Raw genomic sequence first — 14,016 nt, forward strand, 5'->3', positions numbered from 1 at the left:
AACATCTTATAGAATGCAGATGAAAGCCTATGAGATGGCGGTGAAGTCAGTAAAACGCAATTTCTACTCGGCTACCATCGCATCTGCAGACTCACGCCCAGCTCAATTGTTTAAGGTAGTTCGATCCCTCACTGCCCTGATTGAAGGGCAACAAAACAGTAGCCAATTGGACATCAGCTGTGAGGCATTTGCGAGTCATTTTGCGGACAAAATCTTGACACTCCGCCACGACCTCCCCCCAACCTTAGATACAAAAAGTGAACTAGAGGCCCCTTGGCCGTCTTTGGAGAAAACTATGAGTAACTTCAGACGACTCACGCTGACCGAAGTGGACAGGATTCTAGCGACAACAAGACCAACTACATGCCCACTAGATCCTTGCCCATCCTGGCTCTTGAAAACAACTGGCATAAAGATAATGGGCCCCCTCCGGGAGATAATCAACCTATCTCTAACAACAGGAGAATTCCCGGAGGGTTTGAAAGAGGCTGTGGTACGTCCACTGTTGAAAAAAACATCTCTAAACCCACAAGAGCCTAACAACTACAGGCCCGTGTCTCACTTAGCGTTTCTGGGCAAGATGATAGAAAGGGCAGTCGCAAACCAACTGACAGAATACCTGGAAGAAGCTTCGGTCCTAGACCCATCTCAGTCTGGCTTCCGGCCTGGCCATGGGGTAGAGACAGCGCTAATCGCCCTGACGGACGACCTCCGTCGCCAGTTGGATCGAGGCGGGTCGGCACTGCTGATATTATTAGACCTCTCAGCAGCGTTCGACACAGTCGATCACGAGCTTCTAGCTCGCCGCCTCATCGATGCTGGAATACAAGGGACAGCCCTTCAATGGCTGATCTCCTTCCTCCAGGATCGTGGACAGAGGGTTGCAATAGGAGAGAAAACATCAGGCCGCCGGCAACTTACTTGTGGAGTCCCACAAGGAGCGGTCCTCTCTCCTATCCTATTCAACATCTTCATGCGCCCTCTCGCACAGCTGGTACGGAAGTTCGGGCTGGGTTGCCATCAATATGCAGATGACACCCAGCTCTTCCTCCTGATGGATGGCCGCCCTGACTCTCCCCCAGAAGCATTAGCCAGCTGCCTGGAAGCAGTGACGAGATGGCTCAAGCAGAGTCGTCTGAAGCTCAATCCTCTAAAGACGGAGGTCCTGTGGCTAGGTAGGAAGGGCCCTTGCGAGGAAGCGCGCCTGCCTACCCTGGATGGCGTGCAGCTCTCCACGGCTCATGCCGCCAGGAACCTAGGCGTGATTCTGGACGCCTCCCTCACAATGGAGGCCCAGATCACAAAGGTAGCGCGGCTGGCATTCTACCATCTCCGCCAAGCCAAACTACTAGCGCCCTACCTGGCCCCGGAACACCTAGCCACAGTGATCCATGCGACGGTCACCTCTAGACTAGACTTTTGTAACTCGCTCTACGCAGGCCTGCCCTTAGCCCTGACCCGGAAACTACAACTAGTTCAAAATGCAGCAGCCAGGATCCTCACGGCAACACCGTGGAGGTCCCATATCCGGCCTATTCTTCATCAGCTGCAATGGCTACCAGTTGAATTCCGGATCAGACTAAAGGTTCTGGTAATTACCTTCAAGGCCATACGCGGTCAGGGCCCAGTGTACCTGAGGGACCGCCTCCCCGCCTATGCCCCCAAAAGAGCTCTACGCTCTACTGCCTCAAATCAGCTAAGGATCCCTGGCCCTAAAGAAGTCCGTCTGGTCTCGACCAGGGCCAGAGCATTCTCTGTTCTGGCCCCTACCTGGTGGAACGAGCTCCCAGAAGAGATCAGGGCCCTGACGGAGCTTAAACAGTTCCGCAGGGCCTGCAAGAAGGAGCTCCTCCATCAGGCATTTGGCCGATACCAGACGTAATCAACAGCGACCAAGGGCCCCTGCTCCCCCCCACCCCCCCTCAGAATTCAATCAATAAACCACCCCCCTCAGAATCCCATCAACAAGCCCTGGACCTGTTTGTATCACAACTGTTTACTGTTATACTGTGTTGTGTTTGGTTGCAATTGTTGGTTATTGATGTATATGTTTTACAGACTGTTTTATGTAAGGTTCCTTGTTAGAATGTAAACCGCCCTGAGCCTCCGGGGAGGGCGGTATAGAAGTATGATAAATAAAAATAAAATAAAATAAATAAAATAGTAATTCCAAGCAAAACACAAAGGGAGAAATCTCACTAATGGCTTAATAATATATAGCACAAAGTATTTTAAGGACACAAGAATCTTTACTCTCTAGACCAAACTAAAATTCAGCCCTCTTTATTGAGGCAGTTGAGACTGTTATGAATTTATGCCTGTAAGTCTCTTAAATATGCATCTATATGGGAGTGTGAAGAAATTTAAAAAATGTATATGTCTCTCTCTCTGTATATATAAAATGTAATTAGAAAAGTATATATTGGAATGAATTTAAGGTATGTATACATATTATAAAGGGTAAGAATAATACAAATTCAGGAATACAATTAGAGGGGGGAAGGGGAAAAGAGCAATTGCATTGGTCCCTTAGGCTGAGCAAATAGGAACCAATCAGACAGCAAGGAGAATGTATCAATCCTACTGGCCTGTTTAGCAAACGTTCATAGGAACCAATCAAAAGTTAGATTTTTCAATCCCCCTTTCAATGTAATAAGTATAAATAGCTTAGTCAGCCTTGGAGGAAAAGGAAGAGTTTTGAAACACTTGACAAAACAGAGACAGAGCTGAAAATCTCGATGCCTGCAGCAGAACACTCCCTTAGGACAGGGGTAGTCAACCTGTGGTCCTCCAGATGCCCATGAACTACAATTCCCATCAACCCCTGCCAGCGTTAGGAGATGGAATATGCCTGAGAGCTGAGAGACCAGCGAGAGCTGAATAGTTGTGGAGAGAGCTAGGTCCCAGCAGCCTGAAGACAGTCAGTCTCAGGGCAAAGTCCATGAAGAGGGCTGATTCAATGAAGCCCTGGAAAGAGGAAATTTCCCCTCCCTTCATCAGAATGCTGGCAGAAAAGGACTTAGAAGACAGTAAGTCACTATAAATTTGAATTAATACAGTATGGGAACAAAGATAGTTCTTCTGCATATGGCAGTGACAGCAACAGTGGTGTTGGGGGGGTGTCAAGATGTATTGGGCTATTCCTTGACGTGGCAAATGCGTGAATAGGCCAATTGCAGAGGCATGACAATGGGTCTGTATTGGGCTATGCTTGGTTGAGGAGGTAGGAGATGTAGCCGCCCTGGGCATGACAGCAGCAAAGAGGAGGCGAAAAAGATACTGTGGTGGGCCCGTCAGCAAGGCTGGAAGAAGTGCCAGGTCTGTCATCAGGATCAGCAATTGTGAGGGGTTGTCAGGAGTTGCAGTGGCTCCAGGAATGGCAGCAGCAATGGAGGAAGAACTTGTGATGGACCCAGTGACAGAGACTGTGTGTACTGTTCCAATAGTGGGGGGTGGATGACTTGGAATCATGTCACCCCTGGCTGTTACGAAGATGATAAGAGGAGAAGCATTGTTGGTCACCACTTAATATAAAAACTGAGTCTGTCAAATCTGAGGAAACTAAAACCAGGTTTTTGGAGCTATGAATGGATGAGACATATCTTTCTACAAATCTGAACAATTTCTAGGTTTGCAGAAAAATCTGAAATCTTAAAAAAAATACATTAGGAGTTTAAAAATGATAAAAGGATCACCTGCGGTTTTAATAAATAGTGCCTATTGGGACTTGAGCAGTGTGATTAAGCAAAAGGTGTGCAATAAGTTGCACCCCCCCCCCCATCATAATATAGTGTGCTGCCCCACTGGGTGGCAAACGAGGTAATGATTAATTACACCCTCAGTTGGGAAGCTGAGACTAATTTGTGAGGCAAGTTTAAGGACCAAAGTCCAGTTCATAAGGTCAAAAGCCTTGGGAGTTGGTCCACCAAGGGAGACAGGCAAGGGTGTGGAATCAAGGGCAGGGCTGGGGTCAACTCAATAGAGTTCCAAAGCCATATTGTGGTTGAGTAGCCAGAGAGCACAGACAAAAGCTGAACCAGAGTCAGGAACCAGGAACTGAGTCAAAATCTGAATCAGTCAGGAGTCAAGAATGGAGTCAAGAGCCAAGCCAGTCAGGAACCAAAATCCAATGAACAGAGCTTTGCCATAGTGACTAGAAACACTGGATGCCTAGGCAGACAGGCAGGAAATGCACGTGTTGCACTCATTGAGAAGTTTGCTCCAAACCTCTCTTTAAGTACACTGGGAACAGAGCTGGAGGCAGGGAACTAACCACTAACAGCTGGACCTAGTACTCATCTGAGGAAGGGCCATTAGCTGTATACCATATTGCTTCACAGTTTGACTCCTGAGAGCTGTCAAGTTGGCTTGCTTTTGGCATCTTTGGCACTCCAGCAACCCTTTGGGGCTAAATGAGACATGTTGTCGCGGTCCAAGTGGTGCAGGCACAGAGAGCTGGGTCAACTCCTGGCTGGAACATGGTTGCTTCTCATCCAGTCAGTCTGGCTGGTCCTAATCCCCAGCCAGAACTTCAGCACTGGTCTCAACCTACCTAAAAGGCAGTGCACTTGGCCTGGGCTTGGTGTCTGAATCTGCTGCAGACTCTGTAACACCCTCTGAAAGCTCATGACAGACATGTGTGGTCGTGACAGACAGACTGCTTCATAGTTCTTAAAAAAGGGGAGGCTCTGCTAAAAGCCAAAATCCTTAACACTATTTCGCTCCCTTATATATTTGGGAAACAGCCTCCTGGGAGTAGACTGTCCAGGGCCCTGTTGGTCCAGGTCCACCCTGATTGGCCCTCCCTCCTTGCCTACTAGAAGCCTTGTGGCTGCGGCCTCCATTTCTCCTCACAAGGAGAGAGGCAGCGACAGGGATTTGCGGCTTGAAGGTATGCTCCTGCTGGGAAGGAGCTGGGGGGGGGAGTTTGTAGCCTCCCTGCGGGCCACAAAGCTCTGTCACTGCCAGTGGAGGGGGGGCTTTCCACTCCCGCTTTGCGGGCCAAAGGAAGCCACGGCTACCCTCTTACACCCTCCTGCTGCCCCTTTCAAAGCCATTTTTTAAATGGGCTTTGATACTAGTATACTCCATGAGTCCAAAAGAGATAGGGGAACTGAGGACGTTCTTAGACAAGAATCTGGCTTTATCTGGCTGACCTGCTCCAGCATGATAATCCCAGTGCTGTTTGTGAAAAAACAAAGATGACTATGTACAGACTCTTGGGGGCTTAACGCATCTCTACCTTCGACACTGATCCCCTCCCATTAATCAAGGACTTGGAGACAGGGTGAATTTTCACCAAGCTGGACCTGCATGAAGCATATTACAGGATGTATGTCCAGGATGGGGATGAATGGTTGGCTGCTTTTAACACCTCCTTTGGACTGTTTGAATACTTGGATCATGCTGTTTGGCTTGAATGATGCCCTAATGGTGCTCATGAATGTGATCTAGGAGGTGTTACATGACCTGTTGTACAAAGGGATCTTGTTTTTTCTTGATGATATTTTAATATATTTGGAGACTGAGGAAGAGCATGTGTGCTTCGCATGGGAGCTGTTGCAGTACCATGAGCAAATTCCTCATCTGAGGAATGGTTATTAGCTGTATTAGTTTTCTTATTGAAAGCAATCAGTTGAACACTCACAGAAACCACAATGGTTAGTAATGGTTAGTAAAAGGGAGGGCAGGACCCTTTCCAGGACTGTCAGGGTCAGGCCTGGTAGCAACAACCTGACTTGCATGATCTACCTAGGCTTCACTGCTTGCTACTGTTCAGCAGCAGCCACCCTATGAAAATCACTGTGGTATAGCAGTTAGAGGTTCATGCAAGGATGCGGGTGACCCAGCTTCAAATCACCAGAAATAGTATTCCCCACCACAAGTCCTTGAAGGTTTTGTACTGTGCCAGAGGGACTGGCCTAGTGGTCAGCACCATGTAATTGTGGCATAGGTTTCCTAGGTAGAGATGGAGGAGGGAAAGACAAGTTGACTGTTGGATGAGAAATAGTAAAGGGAAAGTTTGGTTGCTTTCAGGAAAGGGAAAGAGAGGGGCTAGGAAAATGAGATACTCTCCTCACAAGTCCTTATGAGTTCCTACTTGTCAAACCCTAAATGCCACATCTAGCTATGTAGTGATTAAAGTAATGTCAAAGTACTGACACAACAGAAACATTGACAGAAAAAAATATAACGACTGAGGTTCAAAGGGCTTAGAATGGTGCTACTTTGCTTCAGATGGTACTGTAACTATGTTAACTGCGGACAATCCTAGTATTTAATATTTCTTGAATATTCAACTTCGCTCTTATCAAATTACTTTCAGTTCTGGAATACAGAGGGGGAAAAACCTCTTCAAGGCCAAAGGAAATATTTTCTAATTAGAAATATTCCAGCACAGAAGAAAGAGGTAAAGAGACTGTGAGGTAGGTCAAAGGTTAAACTGCAGAGCAAATTGCAATTTAGCATTTGATTCAGCTTTAGCAAATACCCCATTAATGAACCAGACCTTTATTGGAGTTCATATCAATGGTGATTATACTTTTGCTGACAACTCATTTCACCTTCTGCATAATGTCTCAGAATCGGCAAGAAATAAAATATTAATGCCAGCAAAGATCAGACACTTTGTGTGCCTCATTGCAACTTAATGTCTTTTAATTCAAGTAATTAGCTTTCTGTTTCTGCCCCCAGAGGCTCTCCCCAATATGAAATAAGATATCAAAAAAGCCAAACTTGCTGACATGGGTACATTAATTGGACAAAATCATTAAAACTACTTCTATCACATAGGTACTGGTTGTTTATTTACAGAAAAAAGAGCTTAAATAAGTATATGGTACCTCATCTAATTCCATTTCATCTGGGCTCTCCCATGGGTTGATAAATTTCCCATGAGACTTCTTCAAAGGCACAATTATGATATAGTAACCTCTGCAAGAGAAACAAAAGATAGTAGTGAGGTTTGCATAAAGAGCATGGTGTAGGCAAGTTGTTTCAATATAAAGGTTACCTACTTGTATACAGAGTAACTTGAAACCAAAATTATATTAGCCAGAAAAAAATCAACAAGCCTGGGCATGATAATTCTATTACCTGATGTTAATTGGGAAGATCCTTAAATTCCTCACATTAAGTTAATTTATAATTATATATATATATATTCTATTATCTAAATGTTTGGATGCTCCCCATATCACAGACTCTGTAATAGCCCTGAAGTAGCCCTATAAATAAATTACACAAATAAATACACCCAGCTTGGATACTATGACTCTAGATTAGGTTGCCAAATGAATTATACATTTCTATGTAAAGTATAAATTTCTGCAATAGACTGGTTACTATGGTCAAGTATAAGTTCAAAAAACATATATTTATTAAAAGTAATTTAATGTAAATATTCTTATATTCAGGAAGATGTTTCCTTTCAATTTTAGATGCTTAGAGGCATATGGTAGTAGCATTTTAAAATGAAAACCAAAATCAAACATTGGAGCTTTATATTTAATTATTTATTTATTGGATTTCTGTGATGCCCTTCTCCAGCAGGTTTCCAATCGTTAAAATCTCCTGGGCTAGACAGAGATAGCTGGCCCAACTTAAATGGAAGTGGAAAACCTCAGGCAAAGCCATAGATGGAAATTAGGTAGGAGGCCCCTATTAGTTGGTAAAGTGCTGCCTTGGCCTCAACCAAATGCCTGATAGAACACCATTTTACCGGCCCTTCAGAACTCTGTTGGCAGCTCATTTCACCAGGCTGGAGCCAGGACTAAAAAAGCCCTGACTCTGGTCTAGGCCAGGTGCACTTCTCTGGGGCCAGGGACTACCAACATGTTGCAATTTGCAGAGTGATTTTCTACCTGGCTACTATCTGACTTTTGTCTGCCCACGCAAAGACCCATTATGCATGGGCAGGAATGCCCAAAGTGGCGGCAACAGGGCTTTGGGGAAAATCCCCAATTATGCCCAATGTCGCCGCCATCCAGGGCTGAGCCCGGCCCAGGGCCACAGAAGGCCCGCGATATGGAAACGTGAGAACTTCCGCAGCTTCCTGATACTGCAGGTGCCTGCAGGGGATGGGGCGGGACAGCATAATTGCAGCACCGGGACTTTTGGCCTGCCTGGCCCCGACCTATGGTGTCCCTGTAGGGACACTGCACGACCCTGTGGGCTCCGCGGAGACAGAGCTGGCAGGGATGTTCCCCTGCTCCACCAAAGTGTGTGGAGGGGGCCTGGCCCCCCACTCTCCCTGGCCACTCCCCACCTCCCCCCCGGCCTCTGCTGGCCCCGGCACAAAGCACGTGTGCGCGCTACGCCGGGACAACCCCGCACACCCTGCCCCCATGCATTCACGGGAAACGGCACAGCAGCAGTGTGGAGTAGTTGCTGCTGTGCATAAAGTGTCATGGACTGGTAAAGACAGCTTCTGACCTTATTGCATTCCAGTTAACGGGTGGGCTGGCTATTTAATTTTCTCCAGCCAGGAAATCCATCCACATTTGCAAAGTATTGGTGACTCAGTACAGTTAAAGTCACTGACAGTATAGGTGATATTTAGGAGCAATGGACTTTCCCCCTCCTGACTATCTACTGTTCACAAACTCCTTAAAAATCCCAGCTTGGGTTTTGAGCAGAACCTAAGCTTGTTCTTGTGAGCTAAATCTCTAATTCTGTTCTTAGATGTGCTGTACGAATATATGCAATATAAATGAATGTGTGGATTTCCAGGATGAGCCCCACCTGCCAGGAGTCTTTTGAACATTCAGCGTGGGGCAGAAACATGGGAGGGGGCATTTAAATGGCTGTCATAATCAGCTGTAATGTGGGCAGAGCCCCACTCCCTTTAAATGCTCCTTCTCTGCATTGGCAGACTGGGCGTTTAAAGGGACCACCCTGTGTACACACTATACCTGGTCATGACAGCTGCATAGCTGTCATGATCCACTGTAATGTGGCTCCTTGAACCCTGTCAGTACAGCAGCAGTTGTGGGGAGAGCCAGCCAGCAGCTCTCGCTATTGGAAAAATGCTTGACAGCTCCTGAAACCTCCCCACACCAGGGCAGTGGAAATGGAGAGTGCCAGCAAGCTGATCTCCTGATGGAGGTGCTTGTGGGCTTCTGAAATATGCCTTATATTGGCAAGTATAAAGAATAAGCATTTCCATTATAAGGAAATGCATATAAATACATGTATAGAACAAGCTGAAACAAACAAACAAAATAGCAGGATAAAGTAACTATTCCTTCAGTGAAGCATACACTAAAAAAGCAGCATAGAAATGGGGGGGGGGATCACTCTTGGAATATACTGATGTGCACTTTAATACCTTTTCTAAAGAACAGAATTTATTGCTTTAAAAGGTATCATAGCCATTATCTCTCTCTTCTTTCCCTCCTGTAAAAGCAGTTAAAGAAGGAGCATGAGAAGTTTCATTTCTTGGCAATGACTCCCTATAACCTGTTTTCAAACACAGCAGCAATTCACCTAATGGAACCAAATCACCTGCAAAATCAATACACACAGGTAGCCAGGTCAGATTACAAATTTTTATCGTTTTTCATCCTAGAAGCCATTAAGATCCCTGAAAACCTCTGCTCAAGGATGCCATACAGAGTAGGCATAGTTGTAAGTACCGGTTTAAATTGCACATTAAAAATCGTGATGGTTCCTTAAAATAAAGTACAGACATTTTGTGTGCATTGCAACTATTTACCTCCTTTGCTCTAAACTCATCTTCAATGAAAATAATTTCCAAAATGGATCAAGCACAAATCTCCCATCCAAACATGGCCAATAATTTTCTTAAGCATTGAACTAATTATTTAATGTTCTCAGTAATATTGTTTTAAATCAGATAAGAAAACTGACCCTTGAAAATTAATTTTTTTAAAAATAAAGCAGATCATGCCGATTTGACTCCAGGCAAAATATCAACAATTTAATAGATCTGGCATTTACTGTTGTTGTGCATCTCAAATGGAAAAGCAAAATTTAAGTACACTAATTTCTTCAAACAAAATAAATCTAATAACCGCTAATTATTTTCTAAGCAATACAACTAGTTACTTCGCAAGCAGACATTGTTTTTCGGTTTCTCATATACAAGATCAAAAAGATCATGTTGAAGTTAGCCTGCATTTGATATATGGTTCAAAAGGTCTTGTGGTTGTCTAGATCCAGAAGACGTAGCTTAAAATCTGACACCCATGGCTTCATAGGTCATCTGTTGCTATGATACTGGTTCTCAGCCTGTCAAAATGGAAGAATAATGTCCTGCCTGACAGTGTTACAACATGAATGAGATAAAATTTGTAAACCATTTTAGAGAGCCCTGGGGGTTTATAATGTTAAAAAAATTACAATACACTAATACAATAAGAGCACTATTACAACAAACTAATAGTGCCTAAGAGCATTGTCCTGGGACTAGGCCCCATTCAATAGATCTGAATAGGATTTTGAGTAGACCTGCTTAAAACAAACAAGAAACAAAACAAAACAAAAAACTGTGTGATTTAGGTTTAAAATCCAGCAGAATACAATTAAGGTCACAAAGAGATGTACTGAACACTACCAGGAATAGTACTATCTTCAGTTGTGCTAGTTGCTGTTGAGGGCAGGTAAGCAAATCTCCCTGATGGAGAAAACCTTTTTTGTGCCACTGTTTTAAAAAATCCCCAGCCAGCATGACTATATGGTGGAGGCACATAACCACTTAGCCTCTAATGCAGGCTTTCTCAACCAGGATTTCATTAAACCCTAAGGTTTCTTGATGGCCCTGGAAGGGTTTCCTGAATGTGTGGAAGTTAATTGATTTTAATATATTTTTTTAATTTGTTAAACATTTATTGGGTATTATTATGTTATTCCCAACCACATTCTTCATGATCGTGCCACTTCTGGGGCGCCTGAATAATTTTTCAAGGGTTTCTCAATGAGAAATAAGTTGAGAAAGGCTACTCTAAAGAAGAAACTTTCAGTAGGTCATAATAGGGAGGGTCATCCCTGATATAGCCTGCAAGCAGGTCTATCACGATCCAAACCATTACTTTCAACTGGACTCAGGAAGATACTGACTTGGCCGATTTTTAACAGCTTCATAATTAGTTCAAATATGGAAGTATATAAACCCATTTAATAATTTCTCTACTGAAACCTAGATTGGTCCAAGTTCTAACTTCAAATTGTTAGGACACTTCTGTTTCTAATTCAGGTATGTTTTCTTTCTTTTTCTTAATACAAGAAATAAATATGTCTTGGGAGATTCAAGCCTTATACATGGTTAATAAAGTAATTAATAAATCAAACAAATTTGCATGATTATTAGAATCAGTGCTAGAGATGGGCTCAAAACAACTTATTAAGTAAAGTTTGTCACAAATTTTGGCCAATTTATTGAAGGGCAACTGGCATGAATATTCCATGAAATTTGGTGCTATTTGTAGGGTTTCATGAATAGATACATTTCCAGACAGACAGATCAGAATGTTATACCAGATTAGCTCCACTGTTGACTGTTGACAGAGACTCAGGGGACTTATTAAAAACAGAGCACATTCACCAACAAAGCACATCTCCTCTGTTGGAGTTCTGGTGTTGGGTGGACTCAGAGTTCTGAGCTACCCCATCTTCCTGCTAACACTGAGCAGAGGGGCTTAGCTACTGGGTACTTTGGCTGAGGGAGGAACCACTTTTTATACTCTTGATGGGGTTTAGCTGTTAGGCTGACTCGGGGCTCTGGGCCACCCATCTTTCTGCAGAGGTATTTAGCTACTGGGTGTCTTGGTTGAGGATTCCCAATTTACTCTCCTGATTATGATTCTCTCCTCTGCTGGGGTTTGGGTGTTAGGTAGACTCAGGGATCTTAACCACCCTGTCCCTCTGCTCCTGGAAAGCAGTAGGACTAAGTTATTGGCTGCTTCGGCTGACTAAGGACTCACATTTTATACCCTACAGATTGTGAACTCTTCTCTGCTTGGTTTTGGGTGTTAGGTAGACTCATGGTCACACAACAGAGGTTGGACCAGAAGACAGCCATGCATGACCTGTACTCCAGGGTATCAACATTGGCAGCCTCAGGGGACTAGATAAGGTACTCATTCACCATCACCCCAGCCACTGCATGCCTGGCATCCCACCAATGCACACCTCCTGGTGGGATTCTCCCTGGTTGGGCTCTTTGAGGCAGAGGTTCTGGTTACGGTTTCTCCTGAGCCTCTTCCACTCACTGTTGCCTTTGGCCATGTCTGGTGGATTGTAGCTTCTACAGTCTTTGCAGAGCTCATATTTCCATTGCAAGAGCTATGCATACAGGAGATAAATCCTACCTTTTATTGGGGGTGGGGGGTTCCATAGCAACTTGCCTCTGGCACTGATACTGTGCAACTCCAGGTTGATAAATAATAAGACTTACACACTGCAAAACTATTTTGCTAGTTAACAGCATGGACATGGCATGCGTGATGGAGACCTAGGTCAGAGAGGGTGAGTCATTTGCCATTAAAGAACTAGCCTCTACTGTAGTCTCTGTCCATCAGTCTTGGATTGCAGGGCAGGGAGTAGGGGTGTCAATCCAAATCTGTGAAGATTTCTCCTTCAGGGCTTTTCCTATGACATCAGTCCCAGGAGGGATTATCAATGTGTAGGCCTTGGGTGGGACTCAACTGAGAGCGTGGCCATTTGGTTGTTGTAACGCAAGCCCAATTCACCTCCATTTAAGGAATGCCCAGAGCATCCTTCACCACTAACTGAAGCATGTGTAGTATGCAAATAATGCCCTTAAGGGACATACATCATTTCTGCCATCAAGTTGGCACTGGTGTCCATGGCCGTTTTGCCATGGATTATGTTGCTGGCACCCAGGTTGCTCTGTATCACACAGATGTGATGTTTTGCACTGTGCGTGGTCTTCATCCATCCCCTGCACAGGGAACATAACCTCTTTCTTTTAGCCTTGAAAAGTGCATTATGTTTCATGGTTCATGAACCAGGGACACAATGAACCGTACTGAAGTGCATTTTGCCAATTTGTGTCCATCCTTAATGTGCTCATTTCTGTCATGGTCTGATTTCTGTGTTGGTCTTTTATCTTACAACTGATGATAGCAGAATTGTGCATTTTATGTACACTGTGTTTACAAGGTTATCATGAGGATATAAGGAGAGGAGAATGAAATAAATTATTTTGGATCCAGGTCGAAAGGCATAATATAATGCAAATAAATTATTGTCTATTTATTAAAGAATATAATTTATTGCATTTTTATTTTTTTATTTATACTGTAACTCCTCTTTGTTTTGGAATGTGCTGAAAATTCCAAGATCTTTAACAGGGCAAACTTTTACATAAAATTAAAATTGTAAGAACAATTTTGAGGAATTAAATGAAAAAATTAAGAACACATGACAGCATTTCAAAAACATTTTTGTACTAATAATCCACATTTAAGTTAATCTCTTTCTTTCTTTTTTCATACCATAATACCACAAAAAGCTGGCTACAGATTAAGGTTATGAAGCCATCCAATAGTTGCTTTCCTAGGATTTGACATTATGTGTGTTTTTGTCTTCGTATGTGTTGTTTATTTAATTAATTCAGTGGATTTCTGCGTCACCTCACCAAAATGATACTGCAACATACCTATATCTATAAATTAACCTTGCTGAATTTTTTACTCCTTCTAAATCCAGGAAGTTTTGGTAACATTCATGTTCAAACAACAACTCTGTAATTTGTGCAAAGCAAAGCAGAGGTTTAATTACAAACACCGTTTACAATAAAACAGGAAATTAGACTGTTCCAACTAAAACCTCTTCAGAAAGAATGCTTACACATTCAGATTGCTAATGAATGTGTCTGCAACCGTAAATGGTTATAAACATTACACTTAACAAAGATGAGCAAGAGATCTTTTAGACCAGGAAGGTAGAACAGGGTAAAATGTAAGAGACAGAAAAGCATGATAATTGTAGAAAATATTGCAACAAACAGCACCCTGAGCGACAAGGAGACCC

General features: G+C 43.6%; 1 protein-coding gene across 47 annotated transcripts in view; it reads right to left on the reverse strand.

Annotated features, from left to right (window-relative positions):
• Window positions 1-14,016, reverse strand: part of PTPRD (protein tyrosine phosphatase receptor type D) — a 1,533,354-nt gene that overhangs the window by 144,911 nt on the left and 1,374,427 nt on the right. For all 47 annotated transcript variants that reach the window (XM_077344981.1, XM_077344985.1, XM_077344991.1 and 44 more), the window contains one exon: window positions 6,843-6,933. In XM_077344981.1, coding sequence (XP_077201096.1) covers window positions 6,843-6,933 — 91 coding nt within the window. The remainder of the gene's footprint in view (window positions 1-6,842; window positions 6,934-14,016) is intronic.

This window comes from Paroedura picta, chromosome 7 (genome assembly GCF_049243985.1).
Source record: "Paroedura picta isolate Pp20150507F chromosome 7, Ppicta_v3.0, whole genome shotgun sequence".
In the NCBI taxonomy this organism is placed as follows: Eukaryota; Metazoa; Chordata; class Lepidosauria; order Squamata; family Gekkonidae; genus Paroedura; species Paroedura picta.